Source organism: Pelmatolapia mariae, linkage group LG12 (genome assembly GCF_036321145.2).
Source record: "Pelmatolapia mariae isolate MD_Pm_ZW linkage group LG12, Pm_UMD_F_2, whole genome shotgun sequence".
NCBI classification, from domain to species: domain Eukaryota; kingdom Metazoa; phylum Chordata; class Actinopteri; order Cichliformes; family Cichlidae; genus Pelmatolapia; species Pelmatolapia mariae.
Window position 1 is genome coordinate 22492388 of NC_086237.1, and position 19940 is coordinate 22512327.

General features: G+C 40.5%; 1 protein-coding gene across 2 annotated transcripts; it reads left to right on the forward strand.

The window, feature by feature from the left end:
- Window positions 1-2728: 2728 nt before the first annotated feature.
- LOC134639167 (T-box transcription factor TBX5-like) lies at window positions 2729-17177 on the forward strand. 2 transcript variants are annotated; one of them, XM_063490260.1, is made up of 9 exons: window positions 2729-2840; window positions 5308-5454; window positions 5752-5846; window positions 6159-6278; window positions 7813-7960; window positions 9343-9495; window positions 11801-11892; window positions 12893-13146; window positions 14879-17177. In XM_063490260.1, exons 2-9 carry the CDS (start codon window positions 5314-5316, stop codon window positions 15463-15465), a joined length of 1590 nt encoding a protein of 529 aa, XP_063346330.1. In that variant the 5' UTR covers window positions 2729-2840; window positions 5308-5313; the 3' UTR covers window positions 15466-17177. The 2 variants fall into 2 exon arrangements, with proteins under 2 accessions (XP_063346330.1, XP_063346329.1); XM_063490259.1 differs by lacking the exon at window positions 2729-2840 and adding an exon at window positions 4174-4609.
- Window positions 17178-19940: the final 2763 nt, after the last annotated feature.

The window sequence follows — 19940 nt, forward strand, 5'->3', positions numbered from 1 at the left end:
CTGGCTGTATTATATAAAAATAAACACATTAAAACTAGAAAGACTCGGTCAAGTTTTGTTCTAGAGAAAAAATCATTTGCATATAAATTTGATTCTCCGGGGGTTTAAAAGTTACTTTGTGTTTTGTATAGCTTATAGGCCCTGAATATAATCCAGTGCAAAAATATAGACACTGTGGCATGAATATCCAAGTGGGACTTGAAGTTTATGTGTCAAGCTCTATTTCACACCCTTAAAATCTCAGAGAAGCTGAGCATCAAGACCTTTGATGGTGAGTGAGTTACCCACATAGAGTTTTGCCCACAGGTCAATAAACTGAGAGTGTTCATTCATTCATGGGTAACAGTGTTGCTCTGGAAGAGTGTGTCTGTGACACTACTTCTAATTGCAAGACTTTCTCGGGTTCCTATAGTTCAGATTAATAATAGCTAATAATCTGGATTAAACTAGTTAATGTGTAAAGAATAGATGTTTGTGTGTGTGTGTGTGTGTGTGTGTGTGTGTGTGTGTGTGTGTGTGTGTGTGTGTGTGTGTGTGTGTGTGTGTGTGTGTGTGTGTGTGGAGTCCTTTAGAGAATGGTTTAGGTAAAAGAAAAAAAAAGTCTTTTTAGTGTGATGTCATATTACTCTGTTATTACTATCCGTAATAACACTATCCATTAATTCTCTGATATTACAGATGAGCAAAGCATTAAATTAGTGCCCTGCAGAAAGCAGAGGCTTTCCAACATGTGTAATATGAAGTCATATTAATGTGGAACAGGTTTTCCTTCATCTGGACTCAGAGGCCCCCTCTGGACCACTGCCAAACCTCCACCCTCCGCTGTTCCCACATCAGACCACCTTACAAACTGGAGGCAGGGGGGGTTTGGAATGTATTTTGCCCTGTGTGATGTGATTGTTTGCAGAGAAATGGGTTGACCTTGCCCTCCAATGCCACACACACATGCACACACTCACTCTGGCCGAGCTGGAGGTGTGTGAGACAGACCTGCTGAGTGCAGGAGGTCTGGGACCCCTTCACCACTTCCTCCAGACAGAGAACAGAGGATCCAGTCAGCTGAAGCCAGGATGGGACAATAATGAGCCTTCCAGCAACCACCACCACCTCATTTATTCAAACTGTTGCCTCTAGCTTTTCTTCTCCTGGACCAACTACAGGATCATACCAAATGAAGAGTTATACCCTAAAAAGCCGATTTAATAATGAGATTAAGCACTCAAAACTAAAGATTAAAATATTAGACGGAGGACTGTTTTAAATAGCAAGTACACAAAAGTATTCAGTCAAACATGAACTTTATGAAAGCTGCGTATTGCTCAAAATGGCATGTGTGTGCAAGTGTGTGCCCTGTAAAAATGTGGTTTCCAATAGTAAATGTTTCATTTTCAAAGAAATGTGCCTACATTTTAAGAGGAATCGGATAGTTAGACATTTGTTCTTAAAAACAAGTTTCAAATTCATAATTTCAACTATAAATTAACGCTCTTTGTTAAGTAAGATTTTTTTTTAAAAGAATTAGTAGTTTTGTCAGTATTTGGTTATTAATCCGAAATATTTCTCCAAAGTTTTTATTTCGACGTATCTAATTATCACAAATATTTATAGGCCGGCTATAGAAAAATGATAAAAAAAAATTATCGTGTTTTAACGCTTATAAAGAAGCGCTAAACTGCGTGTATTTTAAGCGGCAATTAGGCAGATTTCGATTTAGCTTACAGGCCCATATTAATAATTAATTGACTTTTAGCAAATATTTCTGGAAAACTATATTTAAACTTAAAAAAAAACGTGTGTTTTGAGGAATAGAGAAAATACTTGTAATTTTCTAAATAAATAAACGGATTGCAACAACCTTCCAATAGCCTGAAAACCAAAATACATTAATAATATGTTTCTTTTACGTAGGAAGCCCACTGAAATATATATATTTTAAAATCTTGTATGTTTGTATTTGGGTTTGCTGTTTCAGATAGATTAAAAAGCAGATGAGGTGAGTAATTAAACCAAAGTTAATTGCGAAAAAGTTTATTGTGGGAATTGTCCAGCCTATTTCTTTCTGCAGGATTGTTGTTCCAGCGGTGTCATCACACAAATACAGTTTTAAAGAAATGCAAAAGAGTCTTTGTTGTGCAAAAATATTTAAGTTGACGTTTTGACTTATCACTTAAGCTGAAAAGCAAAATCTTTGAGCAGTGGACTATAAAATGACGCACGAAGAGCTCCAACAAACAAAAACCTTCTGTAAACAAACATAATAAATGTGACGAACATTTTTCAGGCCAATCTTTCTGGCAGTGAAACGCTAATCTGCCCAGACTGTATAGGCTCGGCTACATCAACAAAATAATCTACTGCAGCTTCTCTTGAATTTTCATTTTCCACCTCCCAAAAATGATTGTTTAGAAATGACTTTAGAAACTAGGCTGGTACTAAAAATGTGTAACAGGTGGCCTATGGAGGCTTTTCATTCTAAACTTCACATCAGCGTGGCAATCAGTGGGAAAACAGTGAATAACTTATCAGATCAAAATCCACGCTGCGTGTAACCTAATCGTCACCGCCAGGTTAAAACGCACAGATGTGGCGTGCGTCTGAGCGTATATACTGATAGGCTTATTGGCATTGTGTCCGAGCAGCTCGGAAACATGATGGATCTGCATTTACACACATGAACGCACACTAGCACACACACAATTACACACAGAGGGTACGGACCCTGTCTCTCCCAGTGGCAGCGCGCTCGCTGCAGTACCCGCTTGCCGCGTTATGCAGGAGAGGCTGTGGACCAAACTGCGGTAACCAGAGGTCTACACCTGGGATTTGGATAATTCAAAACGGTAAGAGCTGCAATTATGACTGCGTATTTGAACCAAAACATAGTCACGTGCAGGTACTAAACCTGAGACTTTCTCGTGCGTAAAAGAGCGCTATTTATGCGCAAGAATTGCCTGCAGGAGATAAAATTTTTACATTAGTTTGATGTAGTAATCTTAGCGTATCGAATAACTGCTGTGTTATGTTATGTTATGTCCTAAACCAGTATGTCAGTACATGTAAGCTCTAATATTTTCTGGTAAGCTATTTTAGACCTTGTCCACCTGTCATGTCTAAGATGGTTATGTCGTGAATATCTCGTACATTTTGCTTAAATTATTAATCTGAAAATCTGGTTGATGCTTAAATTAATACAAAAAAGATGAATGGAGAGACTGCAGTTAAGCTGAATGGTGCAAATGTGTAATGCTGACCTCCCGGTGACCTCTTCAACTTTCAACTCTGGATGCCTCCGGTTATCAAGATCTACAGTAATCCAGTCAAAGTGATGCGCGCTCGCGTCAACTCGATGCTGTTGCTGCTATAGGCCCCTCCGTGCCCGAATAATCTCCTATAAAAAGATCTCTGTATCTAGCCTCGTGTGAGATTATATTTGGGGGTTTATCTTGAAACAACCCAAATCCACGTCACATTTTCTTGGTATGTAGTAGCCTAACATATATGTAGATATATATAAAATTGTGCTTTAATCACCAATATGGCACAGACACGAATCAATAACCTATTAGTACGTAAATAAATCTGCCAGCCGTTATCAGCTAATATGTCTTCTTTTCGTGTGAGGGGAATGCTCACACACGAATGAAAATTTGTCTAAAAATCAGACCACGTCTCTCTTATTTTCATTTTACTCTAGCTTTGCCGACAGTCTCCTTCCACTCACCCATCACGAGTCTAATGTTTATTTAATTCAAGCGTAAAATATCTCCCCTCTGTCCTAAAACAGGAAGTAACACGTTTCTCTGATCAAGCAGGACATTTTCATGAATAATACAGATTTTTTTTCAGGTAGGAAATGAACCAGCGATCATTTTGTCAACTTGAAGTCTGTGTGACATAAGACCAAGTGAGAAGGCTGTAAAATACATGATTGATGCTGTGGGGAAAATAGACGCTGTGAGAAAAAAATATCTATAAATATATATTTTCATATAAATGTATATAAATAAATAATTCCCCATCGAGTGTGCGTGCGTGCGTCTGGGTCTGTGTGTGTGTGTTTCTGCGCGCGTGATTGGCCAGTGTCACAGCCATGATTTGGGCTGCAGATACCGATGCACCGTGCAGACCTATGAGAGCGCTGGGATGGCAAAAGGGGGAGGGCAGAGTACGTGAGGCGGACTTGACTCCATTTGTTGTGAAGGATCTGATGAGCTGGGTTCAGATCAAGGCTACCGCTGGGTCCGCGAGGACAATGGGGAGTGAGCGAGACAAATGAGGAAGGAATTACAGGCTCTGTGAGCAGATCTCAGACTTCACCACAGCCGTGGACGGGAAGCAGCGAGGCGGACGCGCCTCTCCGTGTGCGCGCAGGGAGACGGACAGCGAAACGAAGAAGAAAAAAAAAAATAGACCAAAACAAAAAAACTACAATATGACAAAGCTGCAGAGGAGACGTGGATTTTTTAAGAACCACCTTGGAAATATTTAAAATTTATATATTTTTTTAAATTAAAAAAAAACCGTATATATACTCGCTCTACAGCCTGCAGAGCGCGCAGGAAGAGGATGAGAGTGTTTTCTGCAGGGGGAGCAGGGCAGTGCATTTGAGGTAAAGGCCCTCAGAGAGAGCACACAAAATAAACATGCCAGACAAACACTGTCGTTATATTTGATGTGCACTTTCAAAACTGCAGGCTGTGATTGTGGTAGCTGTACAGTTCTGTACACTGTTAACACTGGAATGTAAAGCTTCAGATATCATGTACTGTAAACCATGAACTCAGTGCATTTATTACGGCATCTGCAAGTGCAGTCCAGTTTGGTAGCTGGGATGTTTAGATCTCATAAAACTGGTAGTGAATCTGAGCCTTCTTCGAAAACAATGCTCAAGATCAAGCTGCACGTTTAATCTCATTTCAAGTGTAAGTCTGTAATTAGGTGATTGGATGAGTTAGTCTATAGTGTAACTCTATGTGAGCTATTGTAATCTATTGTGAGTGATTGGTCTTTTTAGGGAAACAAGGCCAGGAGTTCTTTGTGGGGGGGTTTCACCACAAACTCAAATTGTGGCCTCTTTGCGCTCCCTCTAACAAAAGACCGTTTTGTCCCCATATATAATTTATTATTATTTAGAAATATTATTCGTATAGGTGCTGACTTTGAGGTTACCCAATTGGCATCCAGAGTGTCAAACAGCGCATAGAATTTGATCAGATAAACCAGTAAAATGGGCGAATGTCTGGTGTGTGTGTGTGTGTGTGTGTGTGTGTGTGTGTGTGTGTGTGTGTGTGTGTGTGTGTGCATCAGTGGGACATGGCAAACGGAGGGGACCAGTACGGCCTTGCAGAGCCCCCTGACTCGGACTGTATGGATTCCCCAAAAGAGACCAAACAGGAAAATCCCAGCTTCACCCTGAACTCACCAGCTTCACCGCAGAGCGCGTCCAGTCAGCAGGTACCAACCTGTAGCTTACTCTGGATTTTAATTTAAATTTACTCAAAAAAATTAATTCAATGTTGTTGTTTTTTTTTACCAAACAAATAATAGCTGCTCGTCCAGTCATATTTTTTTCATAGAAATAAAAACAATAATTTCTGGATGCAGAAAAAAGTAAACAAATTTATCTTTGTCATTGCTGTTGGTTTAATTTGCCACGGATTTGGCTTATAATGCCTATTAATTACTATATAATTATTTAAATATAACTAGAGTTTAAACTTTAACTCGTGCACTCATTATATTTTTGTACAGGGGATGGAGGGAATCAAAGTTTTCCTTCATGATAGGGAACTTTGGACCAAGTTTGATGAAGTAGGAACGGAAATGATCATCACCAAGGCTGGAAGGTAAAACTGTCGAATGACTTTAACACAAAGTAATTTTTATTGGTGGATCGTGTTTTTCTGATTTAAGTCCCGCTTGAAAACAATGCAAATTATTTTTAATGTCACACTTTTGATCAAAACATAAACCTAACGGGACAAAATACAGTACGCGGGTGCCACCGGGCCTCAGCAGGGAAATTTTCTAAAGGAAACCAAATCCCCTAAAGGAATCATTTTATTTTTTATTTTATTCATTTAAAAAATAAATAAATCAATATTTAATCATATATGTCGCTGTTTTTATTTGTTTTTTTCTGGATGTGCTCCCTACAGGAGGATGTTCCCCAGTTATAAAGTGAAGGTCACAGGACTCAACCCGAAAACCAAGTACATTCTCCTGATGGACATCATTCCCGGAGATGACCATCGCTACAAATTCGCAGACAACAAATGGTTCGTAGGAACATGTCTAAAACACGGTATACACACTTACAGGACATTCAAAGTCATGTTAGTAAGGTAGTGATGTAGTATGGCAGTGTGTTCGGGGTATAGGTCAGCTTCCCCACCAAAAAAATATCTGAATATATAATTGTTTTAAGTGTATGGTAAAACAGAAAGAGAATGATAACAAATATACAGCTATTTAAAATAAATGAATAAATACAATAATAGCTTTCCGAAAAAAAAAAAATCAAAATTTCCAGATCTCAGATTCCGCCATCTCCTTCCCCCTCTTTGCTTATGAACCTTATATCAAGAAACCTCTGAACTTAACTCTGGGTAAACCTTGTTGTTGTGGGTTTATACCCTCCACTCCACCCACGCTTGTGCACTCTGTAAAGGTCGGGTCCTTCTTGCAGACTGGGATGGCCTAGTTCCCCGTGTTTCCCCCCCGTTTCTGCCCGCCGGTTAAATCAGAATATGACGGGTTCACGGGGCGGACAGACGGCGCAGACCGGATTAAAATCTCCCATTCAGCTGTTTGTGTGTGCGTGTGTGTGTGTGTGTGCGTGTGTGTGTGTGTGTGTGTGTGTGTGTGTGTGTGTGTGTGTGTGTGTGTGTGCGCGCTGCTGAAGGGAAATTCGACGGACAACCGACTCTGCAGCGATATATCTGCCCCTTCAGAGCATCATTTGGTTATTACAAAGACACGAGGGGTCTGTGGATTACCTGACACAAAGTCCCAGCTCAGAGAGTAAAGTTACTGGAGGAGCTCGGTGTTTACACGGTAGCCTGTAAGTCGGTGCTGGTCCGTAGGGCTTTGTTTCACCTTGTCCTGGGAGTTTGTAGAAATATTTTTGCCTTCCGGTGTAGGAGAATGCACAATACTTTCCACAAATGATGAAAAGTTCACACATCACAGACTCCCAGGCTAAACAGAAGCCTAAATCACTTCTGACACCGCGGAATCAATTCTTAATTCTTTCGGAGCTGAATGTCCATGGCACTATTAGTAGTTTCCACGCACATGCGCCCTAGTTGTTTGGGAAAATGCATATCGACTCGTTTATGCTGTGCAAAGTATCCAAAGTATGTGGGGGAAAAACTCACCTGTACAAGTGTAACACATTATAAAATGTGCAGATGTTTTCTCTGTCTGTTTCTCAGTGACTACAAGGAAATTAGGAAAATAATGAATAATAAAGATGGTAGACCTTTATTGTTATTTTTCTTAATTATTAAAAAATACAGGTTATGCTAACGATTTCAGACTTTTGCCTGGAAATAGACAAAAACGGGATACGCGCTAGAGCAGTTTAGGAGGAAACGGTTCATTTGGGTTAACCGAGTTAAGGTCCAGATGTGGGTGTCTGCGTAAGCTCGAGCAAAACATAGTTTGTCTAATTAAAGAACCAACCAGGCCTTCTGCAGCCGGCGGCAGCGCTGGCCTGCTACACCACGAAAACCACTGGGACCGTGTGTGTGCGTGTGTGTGTCAGTGTCAGAGCATTTTCCGATCCACCGCGTTTCCTTGGTCATAAAGGTCGATAACGGGGAAGGCAGAGCCCGCGATGCCCGGTAGGCTCTACGTCCATCCGGACTCTCCCGCCACAGGGGCGCACTGGAGCCGCCAGCTCGTCTCTTTCCAGAAGCTCAAACTCACCAACAACCACCTGGACCCCTTTGGACACGTGAGTCTGTCTGCTTAACAGTATTTTTTGCTTGTTTGCTTTGTTTCTGTGTCTGTCACAGACAGAACAAGAACACACGCTCTTCTCTGTTTGATACAATAAAAAAAGTTTGCCCTTTGAATTTAGTTCCATTATTTTTACTCATAATAAGCATACAAACCATCAGCTGTCCTAATGAAGGTGGCCTGCGGGCCAAACTAAATAGCTTTTATACGCATTTTAAATAATTAAACCTGAGAGGTGTTTTCAGTGTAAGAAAAATGACTATACAAAGTACAGCTCAGGTCCGGTCAGCCAACACGGTCTCGGTCAGCAGGCAGGCAAAACCCGAGGAGCCCGTGAAGCTCACTCCTCGGGGTATAACTCACCCGACATCACAACACAACACAAATCACCGCGAGAGCCGCACAGCTCACACTGCACACTTGAGATGAGACACATACGGTTACAGGCGCGTGAGAGCAGATGATAGGCTATTGTTCTGCGCGCGCCTCTTGGTTCCAGTGCATGCGCACGCAGAAAAAGGGGGAAAAAGACGAAAGAAAGGACACAACTGTAATATTTTTATACTTGTTAATTTAGAGATAATCTGCAACTTTGCAGTTAAACCGAGAGCCCCCTGCGTAAACAAACGTGGTCTCGCCCAAACGCGCGCAGAGAGGGCCGCCATCCAGCCAAGAACCACTTGTGGAGTTGTCAGTGTCGTGGGAAATAGTTTAGACCGTGCGCAGAATTCACAGTTTTTAATAGTTTAAAGTTACCAGTATGTCCAAACTAAAGCTTAAAGTCTTTAACAATATCAAACGGGAATGAATCAGAAAGTCTAATTAGACATTCGCGGAAATAGTTTGTTGATGATCAGTGAGTGCTGAACACATTTTTTAAATTCTGCATTATACCAGATGGTTGCTCGGGTGCGTACAATTTATTCAAAAGGCTTTAAATGTCATACCAGATTAATAAACAAAGATTAATATGTTGATTTAAAATGGGGTTTTTTATGTATATTTATTTCCTTTTTTTCTTTACTTTATAGGACAACGTGACCTTCATCAATAATTTTTGCGATTTTTCTAACCAGTGCAGATGAAAAAAACAAAACACTTGCAGGGTTCACATTACTGTGAGAAAATTAGTCTCGGATTGTAACTGTATAAACAAAGATCCTTTATTGTTTTTACTGCTGACATTCACTTTGATCCTACTCACAGGTAATCTCTACATAACATTTATGTCAGCCAAGGATTCTGGAAATCAAAGTACCTTTACATGGGATTAATCGCCACCTGGATTCTAAAGTCTAGATCCAAGCATCTGCTAGTGATTTTCTGGAAACATGACAGGCCTGTCAGTCTCACCTACATAATATCTCCCCCATGCAGATAATACTCAACTCTATGCACAAATACCAGCCTCGTCTCCATATTGTCAAGGCAGATGAGAACAATGGCTTTGGTTCCAAAAACACAGCTTTCTGCACTCACATCTTCCCCGAGACTGCCTTCATCGCTGTGACGTCCTATCAGAACCACAAGGTAAGCCTAATGCAGAGCACACTATGAAGCACTGTTAAACATGGGGAGCCACCTGCAAATGCTGTAGCAAGTACTGGAAGTTTCACAATGTTTATGAATACAGTAGGGGTACTCTAAGTAATACAGATGCATTAGAAGTCCTTATAATGGTATAAGAACCCTTTAATGATGTTTATACAGTTTAACAATTGTTGATGTGAATATAAAGTGTAGAGTGATTTCACTGGCTGAGCTACAGTATGTTACAGTTATTCAAACAATAATGGAAATGGATTTCATAGTCTAACATTTGCACGTAAGAGCTGCTCTACTGTCACATCAGTGACAGATGCATGCATATTTTTTGGCCTTTTGGTCAGTAGTTATAGTCAAATTTCTTTCTCACACACACACAGGCGCGCGCGCGCACACACACACACACACACACACACACACACACACACACACACACACACACACACACACACACACACACACTGTTTGTATTATTGTCTTTATTTTGTATCCAAAAAGCCAATTAGCATGCTCTTTGTTTATGCGTCATAGCTTAGTATTTGTAAACATGTAAACATTAAGTTTCTCCCTTTCTCTCTCTCTCTCTCTGTGTGTGTGTGTGTGTGCGTTTGTATGTGTGCTCGAGCTTGTGTGAGTGTCAGCCTCTAATGACCTGTTTCTTTCCTTTAATCTGAGCTGAGCTAGTTTCCTCGGCATCTATTAGAAACACAGATTGCTGAAGCTTTGAGCCTCGTTGCTGAATATGTTCACATGCGATGGCTTCATTTTCATCACGTTTAATTTTCATAACAAATAACTGTAACTTAAATAGTCACAACTAAGAAAGTTTTCCGTCACAATTTATATTTCTATAGTTTGTCTTTTGATTTTCTTTTAGAAATTATAAATTGTAAGCAAAATGTTTTGGTAGACAAAACAGAAGCAAAAATGTTTGTAGCTTTAATGTGGCATTCTTCATTTTATTTATTATATAATTAAAGTTGATAAAAATAAGGTTTAAAAAACCCCCCCAATAATAATGATTTAATCCATCAGAAGGCATTTTGAGCTTATAACCAATTTGCATTGCATTGTTTTCTGTACATAGATATACTGCAATGTATTTCAACTTACATTAGCTATCATTATTATCATTATAGTGTCAAGTTTGCATAAAATACTATAGGTAATACATGTACTTCATAATAATAAAATGGTAATAATTGTTAAATTATTATATTTCATAACTTATAAATATTTATCACTCTTATGTAATTATAAGTACAATATACTTCTTGCTTACAATACATTTTATCACAAAGTCTATGTATAAGTTCATATATAAATAAATATATTTCTCAAATTTATATATAAATATATATATATATATATATATATATATATATATATATATATATATATATATATATATATATATATTAAGTATATAGTAAGTAAGACTTTGTATTTGTATGAGTTTTACACTTACACTTTTACACTTACAGTGCTACAATAATAATAATAATATGATATATTACAGTGATAAAAATGTCCAGAAGAATTATTACAGCTCTTTTTCTTCTTCTTCTTCTTCTTCTTCTTCTTCTTCTTCTTCTTCTTATTATTATTATTATTATTATTATTATTATTATTATTATTATTATTATTAGAGATTGTATTCATTTTTTCAATTCTTTTGGTGAAACATATGATTACTAAAAAGCTTTATAGTTACATGGTAGCTATAGTTAACACAAGCAGTATAAATAAAAGTAATATGTAAGACACTAATGTGGTGCTAAATAGAAATCAGAGCTCTTTAGCCAGCAGTTTGGTGTGGGTTATCAGTATTTTCAGCACTTCAAAGTTTGTTTGGACCTGAGCTCGTGTCAGATCTTCAGCCGGCTCGCCTCTTGTGTGATGGTCTTGGACTTTGACCAAATGAAATCCCTCAAAAACCGCAAAGATTTACCTCCATGACATCACTGGGAGAAGTTTGAAGCTTTAACATCAAAGCTCGAAGCTTTGGACCTCTAAAAGCTTTGGCCTGAAATCCTTAAACCTGGCGACTGTTTGGGTAAACAGTTTATTCTGTGTCAGCTGGCGAGAACACTGTTCACTCCGTTAGAAACGTAAGCGGCTGAGGAATGTTGGCCATGCAGAGCTCCAGCAGTCCTCCTTTTAACACTTGCAGGGCCTCCGAATAATAGTAAACCATTGATTTAGTCAATGGAAAAAAAAATTAAAAACAGAGCGTGCCTTTGGGCCTGCAGACCTGTGCAAGTAAAATATTGCTCTGCTTTGTCCTCAGATTACACAGCTGAAGATAGAGAATAATCCTTTTGCTAAGGGATTCAGAGGCAGCGACGACAATGAGCTGCATCGCATGGCCAAGTTACAAGGGTGAGTACAGCTTCGTTGATGTGTGTGTGCTTGTGAGCTTTTATAAGAAACAATTGCTATTCTTCTCTCTCGACCTCCGTCAGCTGGGAGGTGGAGGTTGTTATGATGGGGTACATATGGTCTAAGACACAAGTGTGTCTGTGAGTGGAGCCAAGTGGTATAAAGAGATGTCAGCCATTGTCACCTGAAGGTTGATCTTAGCCTGAAACCCCGCCCTGAACATGCAGCACAAACACAAACGCACACCCAGCATCATTTTCTTTGCTGCATTGATAAGTCCATGATATCATGTTGCTGCTGGTCTATTTAGGCTGTCACCACTGATCAGCTGACAGGCCTATATTGTGTCGGGTTGCGTGCTGAACTAATCTCCATTTGAGTGGTGTTGTGGCAGGCAGTTTAGAGGTTTTTGCAAGCCAATGGGATAGGCTGTCACTGAAGGGAGGTTGAGGAAAGACAAGGGGGGAGACAGAGGGTGGGAGAGCAGCATTAAATACAGAACCCCTGCTTTATTGGAGAGGAGAGGAGAGGAGAGGAGAGGAGAGGAGAGGAGAGGAGAGGAGAGGAGAGGAGAGGAGATTCTATGTGAAGTGACAGGGATGAATGTTTATTTTTAGAACGTTGAATTATCTCACAACAGCACTGTGTATATGTGTGTGTATGTGTATGCGTGCACGAGTGTGTTACTATCTCAGTGGGAGTCAGGGCGATGTGGCCCGCTGTCTCCCGCACATCACTGAGTTCACCAAGAGGGCAGTGTGCACAGAAAGAGATCAGAGCTGAAAGGATGGAGAATATCTAAATAGACTTGAAGGAAAAGGGGCAAAAAACAAGAATTCAAGAATTCAACCAAGCAGAATTTAATAATAAGAATATAATAATATATGCACAGATTTGCAGATTTGAGAACAGAAGGCTTGTGCTGCTTTCCTGTGCTTGTTACAACATCTGAGATAAACTGTTACCCCATGGTGTAATCTTGTTTTCCCCTCTGTTACAGCAAGGATTACCCAGTGGTCCCTCGTAGTACTGTCCGTCAGAGAGCCTGTTCTTCTGGGAGTCCCTTCAGTGGGGAGGGTCGCGGTGTGCGGGGCTCCCCCGAGGCTGTTGGGTCTCCTTATAGCTGTGAGAACGGCTTGAATGGTAGCAGCCCTCAGGAGCTACTGAGTGCTCCACCCACGCATTACACCCTGCCTCATCCACACCTGCAGTCTGGCCAACAGCAGCAGGTGTACCACTGCACCAAGAGAAAAGGTAGGAGGAAACCGTGTGTTCACACCAGGTTTAAGTAATCATATAACAATGAAGACAAAGGGAATACAGAGTTTTATTTAATATAAAGTTTTGTCTTTTTGAATGAGCATTCAAGGATGCACCATCATCCTTCCAGTTTCCAGCTTGTTTTCAAAAGCATTCATGAGAATATATATATGTATATATATATACATATATATATATATATATAAATAAATAGATAGATAATTACTAACTAATTAGTAATTAGTTAGTAAATTAGTACATTTAACTAACCAACAACAAAGATGTTCATCTACCAGTGGGTGATGTAGTGAAGTTTATATTAAACTATTATTCTACACTCTGCTTGACAAGGAGAGTGTTATTATTATTATTATTATTATTATTATTATTATTATTATTATATAATTTGCCTATATTTAATTGAAAAATGTTGAAACTGCGAAACCTCGAGTGATTTTGAAAAACAATGTGCTCATTGGCAAGTGATGGCAACCACTTGTTTCAGAAAAGACATGTTTATTATGTTATACTGCCCTGCATTGTTGTATTTTCTATTCCATAATGCACCAAAGTCTTGGAGTAGGTGATAGGTCTGGTCTGGACGCAGGCCAGTTTACCAGCTGACTCTTACTTGGCAACATTTGACATTGTTTGCTATTGTACTGCTGAAATAAGCCAGTACTTCCCTGAATGGCAGCATATGTTGCTCAATAACTTGTATTTATTGTTCGGCATTAATGGAGTCTTTACAGATGTTACACATGTCACATTTACTAATACCTCCTCATACCATCAAAGATGTTGACCTTTGGACTGTGTGCTAATAGCAAGTCATATGGCCCCTTTCCTTTTAAGTCAGGAAGTGGTGTCCATAATTTCTAAAAAACAATTTCAGATATTGGAGGGCCTGAGTATAAATGTCTATGAACTGTAAGTGTTCTTCTTTTATTCATGGGAAAGTTTTAAATTGCGACATTAGTGGTGAAATGTGTTCACTGGTGATGGCTTCCTGAGCCCACGGAGTCCTTTCTACAGCAGAATGTTGTCTATTTTAGGGCACCAAAGCTCAGTATTGGTCTTTGGCTTTGTTTTTCATTTACAGAGATTTCTCTGAATTCTCTGAACCTTTTATTACCTTTATTTGTACAGTGTATGATGAATTAGCTAAATAGTTTGCAGTTTTTCTTAATTAAGAAACAGAAGTCTTATTTTGTAATTAAAGTCTTATTCATAATGGGGTACCCCTCTTCATATTTACTTTTAAAAACTTCAAGTCTTACAGCCTTAAAATGGGATCAAATCCAAAAACGTGCATTAAAAACTGAATGAAATAAAATTTCTTAGTTTCAGCATTTGACATGTTGGCATTGTGTTATTTGTAATTAAATATAATGATTAAACGATTCACAAATGATGGCATTCTGTTATCTTTAACATTTTACATAGATCCCCCATTGATCTGGGTGCAGTTCTGGTGCTTTGATGTTTATTTCAAGGGTTGTTTTTTTTTCAACAAACAGTATTGGCAAAATTTGAAAGTATTGAAAAGAGTTATAGACAGGCCTACTTTGAAATTTGAAACTTCATGTGTACATTTTTTTTGTATCTCAGCTACTTAAACTGCAGTAAATGGGAAGTTATAAATTGAAAGCTGGAACTCTCGCAGCTCTCATTTATCTTCAACTTCAAATGGAAAACCAATATTTTTTTCTCTGTCTTTCTGTAGTGGAGGAAAACTGCTCCTCGGAAAACCACCAGCTTTCATACAAGAAACCCTTCATTGGTAGTTCACCAAGTGAAGGGGAATCGTACTATCACCCCTCCTCCTATCCCCCTCCTCCACCCGGTCTATCCAACAACCCAGCCCTGGGGCTCACTGACTCTCCTTACAGCTCTGACATGGGACAGCGTCAGGCCTGCATGTTTGCCGGATCGGAGCCCAGAATGGATGAACTCAGCTGTACATCCTGGTCATACCCCTGCCCCATCCCGACTGCCATGACCCCAATGGAGCCCTACCCGCCTTACACCCCTCATCCACCCTACAGCTCCAGTCCTCAGGGCTCTCGACTCAGCGCTATAGCCCACCAGACCTCTCCGCCACTCGGAGAACACATCACCCACGATCCCTACCAGAGACAGAACTCCGCACCTCCATCTCAGAGCTCCCAAAACATTCACAGTAGGCAGCTCGGCTCTCCTCTCAGAGAATATCCCCGATACACGCCCAATCTGTCTCCTCCTCTCTACCACACACTAGAGACGCACACACACATCCGCTGTGGAGTGCCAGAATGGAGTGCAGCCTCCTAACTAAACCAGAGGATATATCTAAAGACTGATGAGTGGACAGAGATTCCTACTCCCAAATTTAAAGAGTCTTCTTTTTGCTCTTCTGAAAGAAGCTGCACTATATATGGACTAAATATGATATTAATTTTGTGATATAATTGTGAAAAGTGTGATCTTGTGCTGTGTGAAGCGGTCTCGTCTGTTAGTCATGTTTCTCCCCTCTGCTGGAAGGAGTCGTAGATTGTTGAGGACAGGACCTGGACAACAATGATGCTCCAGATGTTCACAAAAGAAAAGCTCCTTCTAACTGCAAAGTGAAAATCAAAGTTTGTGTTTTGTTGTCTTTGCGTAACTCAAAGACTGGTGTGATTCAAATGTTTGCGCTGTGAGCACTAGGCTTGTTCTCCTCTCAGTGACTCCCACTTTTTATTTGGTATTGTGAAGGATTTAAATTGTGACCCACTGTCAGACAGGCAGTAACATTTACTGACCAAAATAATCTGAGCTCTCACAGCAGAGCCTAAGGGAGACATTTTTCCTCTTTAGTGTTCAAAGCGCAGCTCTATGCTCAGTCTCGGTGAAGGAGAAAAGGCATGAGTTGTCCGGGTGAGTGTGTGTGCGCGTGAGCCTGTGTATATGTAAAGCCTATGTCAGCTCAGCTCAAGAATGCTATGAGTTCATTTCCAATGAGACAGGCAGTGGTAGCTGCAGGCACTGCACCATCGAGATAAACAGTTTGTTTAGACCGCGCTACAGGCCCAAAGACCTGTAAACACTGTTTCCACTGCATTCTGGGTAAATGCACAACTCAGCGTCACACAGCTGTCACCGCTGTCCTCTCAGTCACCCTAGCCTGACCAATCAGCTTGCTCTGCTCACTCGGAACACGCCAATGAGCGCGTGGCTTTCTTTTATCCCTAGCTGACCAGTCGGATCAGGAGTGCAGTGCGTGTTATATGTGCGTGCGTTGGGCCCATTTTTGTTTGTTTATGAATTATTCATGAGTCCAGTGGTGATCCTTGACACGTGAGGATTGCTCAGCAATCACAAAGAAACACAGAGCTGTAAATGTTGATACACCAACTCCTGTTGTCTTTTCATTTTAAATCTGAATTAGTCCCTGTCATACATACAGCCTTACTTCATTGCTTGCTAGATTTGGTTAGGTACGCACATTTCCCACGCAGTCCTTGGGACACTTTCATCCTTGTAGCTAAATGTGAAAAAACAAACAAACAAAAGAAACAAACAAGAAGTGTGGCCCCTTTTTGTGAAGAATAGATACAGGCCTCTGGTTTATGTGTTAACAGTCTGTTTTTTTATATCTCTGCCCAGGTGTTTTAACATGCAGTAACTTGTGATATGGTGCTCTAACATTGCAAATTATTCATCCAGAGAGAAGATCCTCATCATTCCTTGATATCTATTTGATTTGTGTGTGTGTGAGAATGTGTGTGTGTGACGTTGAAATAAGAATTGATTGTTCTTTTTCGTTTGTTTGTTTTTTAGCCCTGTTCCTGCCAATAGTATTTATTACTCTAGATTTGTAAAGAATAGTTTGTTGTTTGTGAAATAAGATGGTATTGTTCGGAGATCATTGTTTCTCTTTGAGGGTTTGTTTCCAGTTTTGCCCTCCATCTCCAAGTGGTGATAAATATTTGTGATAAACAAACTTTTCTGTTCTATGAAATTACAAAAAAAGGGATTTATAAACAGAAATTGAATAAATTTTAGAGAGAAAGTCCTTTGGTTGTAGCATTCTTCTTTGTGATTAGGCAGCAAACACAGCAAGGACAAACGATTAACATTCCCGGCAGGTTATTTAAAGTATGTTCGGCACCTCTGGAGTGGAAACTCTTTTAAGTGGAGGGCAGTTTATCTGTTTTGAGGCATGTATGAATTTGAAAGATCTGATAACAAGTGTAAGCTCATTCAACAGTGTTGGAGAGAATTGTTTAAAGTGCAAGAGTGTTTACTATGCTGTCTTATCAAGCATAATGGACCCCAGTGTCTGTTACTCTTCTTCTCAGCAGCCAAACCTCCAGAGTAGTCTGGGAGCTGCACATACCTTGTCCACCTCTTCTTATCTCTGACAGGTTGTTTGGCATCTCTAGTCTCCACCAGCTGGACCGCCTCACTGACAACCTGCTGCCCAGAAAAGGGAGGGGTCTGTTGGGATCGAGGACAAAGGAAGGTGGGGGTGTGTTGGTGGTCCCCACACTTCTCTTAGACTCCTTTCCAAATTGCCGTTTGCCATCCTACTGTCTCATGCTCCTGTGTCTCCACAAGAAAAACCTCGTATATTGCTACACCTGACACTCAGAACTGATTTTTTTCTTTTATTGCAAAAGTGTTTAAATAGCCTTTAACCATTGTATTTTAATTGAATTACATACTTTATGTTTGTTAGAAGTTTTCAAACTTTCCTTTCCCTTTTGTTCCTTTTGTGCCTTCCTCTGTCTCTCATACACCATGAGGTCAAAGGCTAAGCAGGCAGCTCTTTAGAGGGTCTGTTCCTCGTTAACCCTTTCGTCTCCAGAGACAAAGGATCTCTGGGGCCTCCAATGCTACAAGGAGAATCAGAGAGTTTCATGCCTGCTTATAGTGTGAGGGGGGCTCTGTGATGTCTCTTTACGGCTGGGAAGTTAAGAGTAAAGCGCTGGGTTAAGTGTTGAGGTAATATTAAACACAGCAAGCGCAGGTTGTGTGTGTGTGGTGTGTGTAAAGGACCTTAATTAATCAGTGGAGGACTTTCTCAGACCAGCTGGTTAGACAGTAGATTGATGAACCTTTGTGATCAAAGAGCCTAAGTGGTGCTTATCATTATCTCCCCATCACCCCCCCTCCAGCACACGCACACACACACACACACACACACACACACACACACACACACACACACACACACACACACACACACACGCAGGCACTCAGAGCTATAACCCTCTCCTCTACATATACTAATTTTCTTCTTCATATCCAAATCTGCTCATCCAACAGTCGTTTCTAACAGTCATAGAGTGTAAACAACACACACACACAGACACATCAAGATACCACATGTTAAAAGACTGACATTTTTAAATGTCACCCATTTGGCCTACAGAGCTACATTTTTGTATAGCAACTAAACCGTGAGAGTTACTGACTGCTGGGTCGCATGTTAAAGCTGCTGCCCAGCTGTGCACGGCGATTTCTGTTGCAATGCTTTTTTAAAAGACATCAAAGACTTATTTGAAGCTTTTTTCATTACAGTCTGCACTATTTGTTTGAAAATATAAATGTGCACTGGAGTTGCTCGCGGAGCTCCGAGAGGCATTTATGTGATGTCCAGCATTCGTGATGTCATTTTGTGTGGAATAAGTGGTCTGAGATGGAGCATAATTGGTAAAGCTGATTATGGCTCGTCTCTGTGAGCCTGACGGTGCTCCGTCTCTGTGGCAGTAAAGGGCGACAAGGCTTAGTCCGTCCTGACTAGCGTGGCACTAGTCAAAACAACTGCTACTCTGGAATCCCAAGCTTAGATCAGCCCATTTTCCACGTTTTGAAAGTTTGGGCGTATCTAAGCCTGCAGGATTTTTCCTAAGTGGCTTTCAAGAAACTCCAACATCATTACCAAACCCTGTTCAGCTCCCTCTGGTATTCACAAATTGAAAAGACATCACTGTAAAATAGGTTGACGGACGCATTAAACCATTTTTTCCACATATGTCAGTGTCACTAATTAGAGTCAGTAAGCTCTGTGTGGCACTAAGAGGACAGCACAATGGCAATACAATAATGTAAAACAATGAATGCCTGGCCATTACATGTAGTGTAACAAAGTAGGATGGCGGAGGTTTATTTGAATGGTCCTATCCATCCTTGTTGTTATTTAAAAGCCACAAGAATGGCGTAATGCTGTTAAGGACGGTATAGTAACAAGACTCAAAGCCAAGCTAATTTCCCCCTAAATGAGAGTTTATGGCTGAAACAGCCCTGAAATCACTGAAGTAGATCTTAATATGAGCGTAAGGGCTGTCAAGGATAAGAGGCCAAGTCGGAGTGTGTGTGTGTGTGTGTGTGTGTGTGTGTGTGTGTGTGTGTGTGTGTGTGTGTGTGTGTGTGTGTGTGTGTGTGTGTGTGTGTGTGTGTGCGCGTGCGCGCGTGGGTAAGTGAGTGTGCTTGAGGTTGTCCTGCATGTTGAGTCTGAAAGACAAAGGGAGAGGTTATGGGTCAAACTAACAGCAGACAGGCCCGTTCAGGGTCAGAGGACTCAGACTAACCTGATCAGCGATGGCTGTTTATCTATAGACTTCAGAACCATCACCCTGATGGAGCCTGATGGAGCTTTCCCCTTCAGTGCCGGACTCTCACTTTTAGACCACTTCAGCAACTCAGCGCCACTTTTGAAGAATAGCTGATTCCTCTGAAAAAAACATACACACGCAGCATGGTATGTAGGGTCAGGTCCAACAGCTGAGGCCAACGTCTCTAATTCTCCGTCACTCTCACTG

Bases quoted from the DNA above. Each gene is read 5' to 3' on its own strand.
- LOC134639167 (XM_063490260.1), top strand. From the start codon at position 5,314: ATGGCAAACGGAGGGGACCAGTACGGCCTTGCAGAGCCCCCTGACTCG. The intron at 5,847-6,158 runs GTAAAACTGTCG...TGCTCCCTACAG, and splicing joins ATCATCACCAAGGCTGGAAG to GAGGATGTTCCCCAGTTATA. The intron at 13,147-14,878 runs GTAGGAGGAAAC...GTCTTTCTGTAG, and splicing joins CCACTGCACCAAGAGAAAAG to TGGAGGAAAACTGCTCCTCG.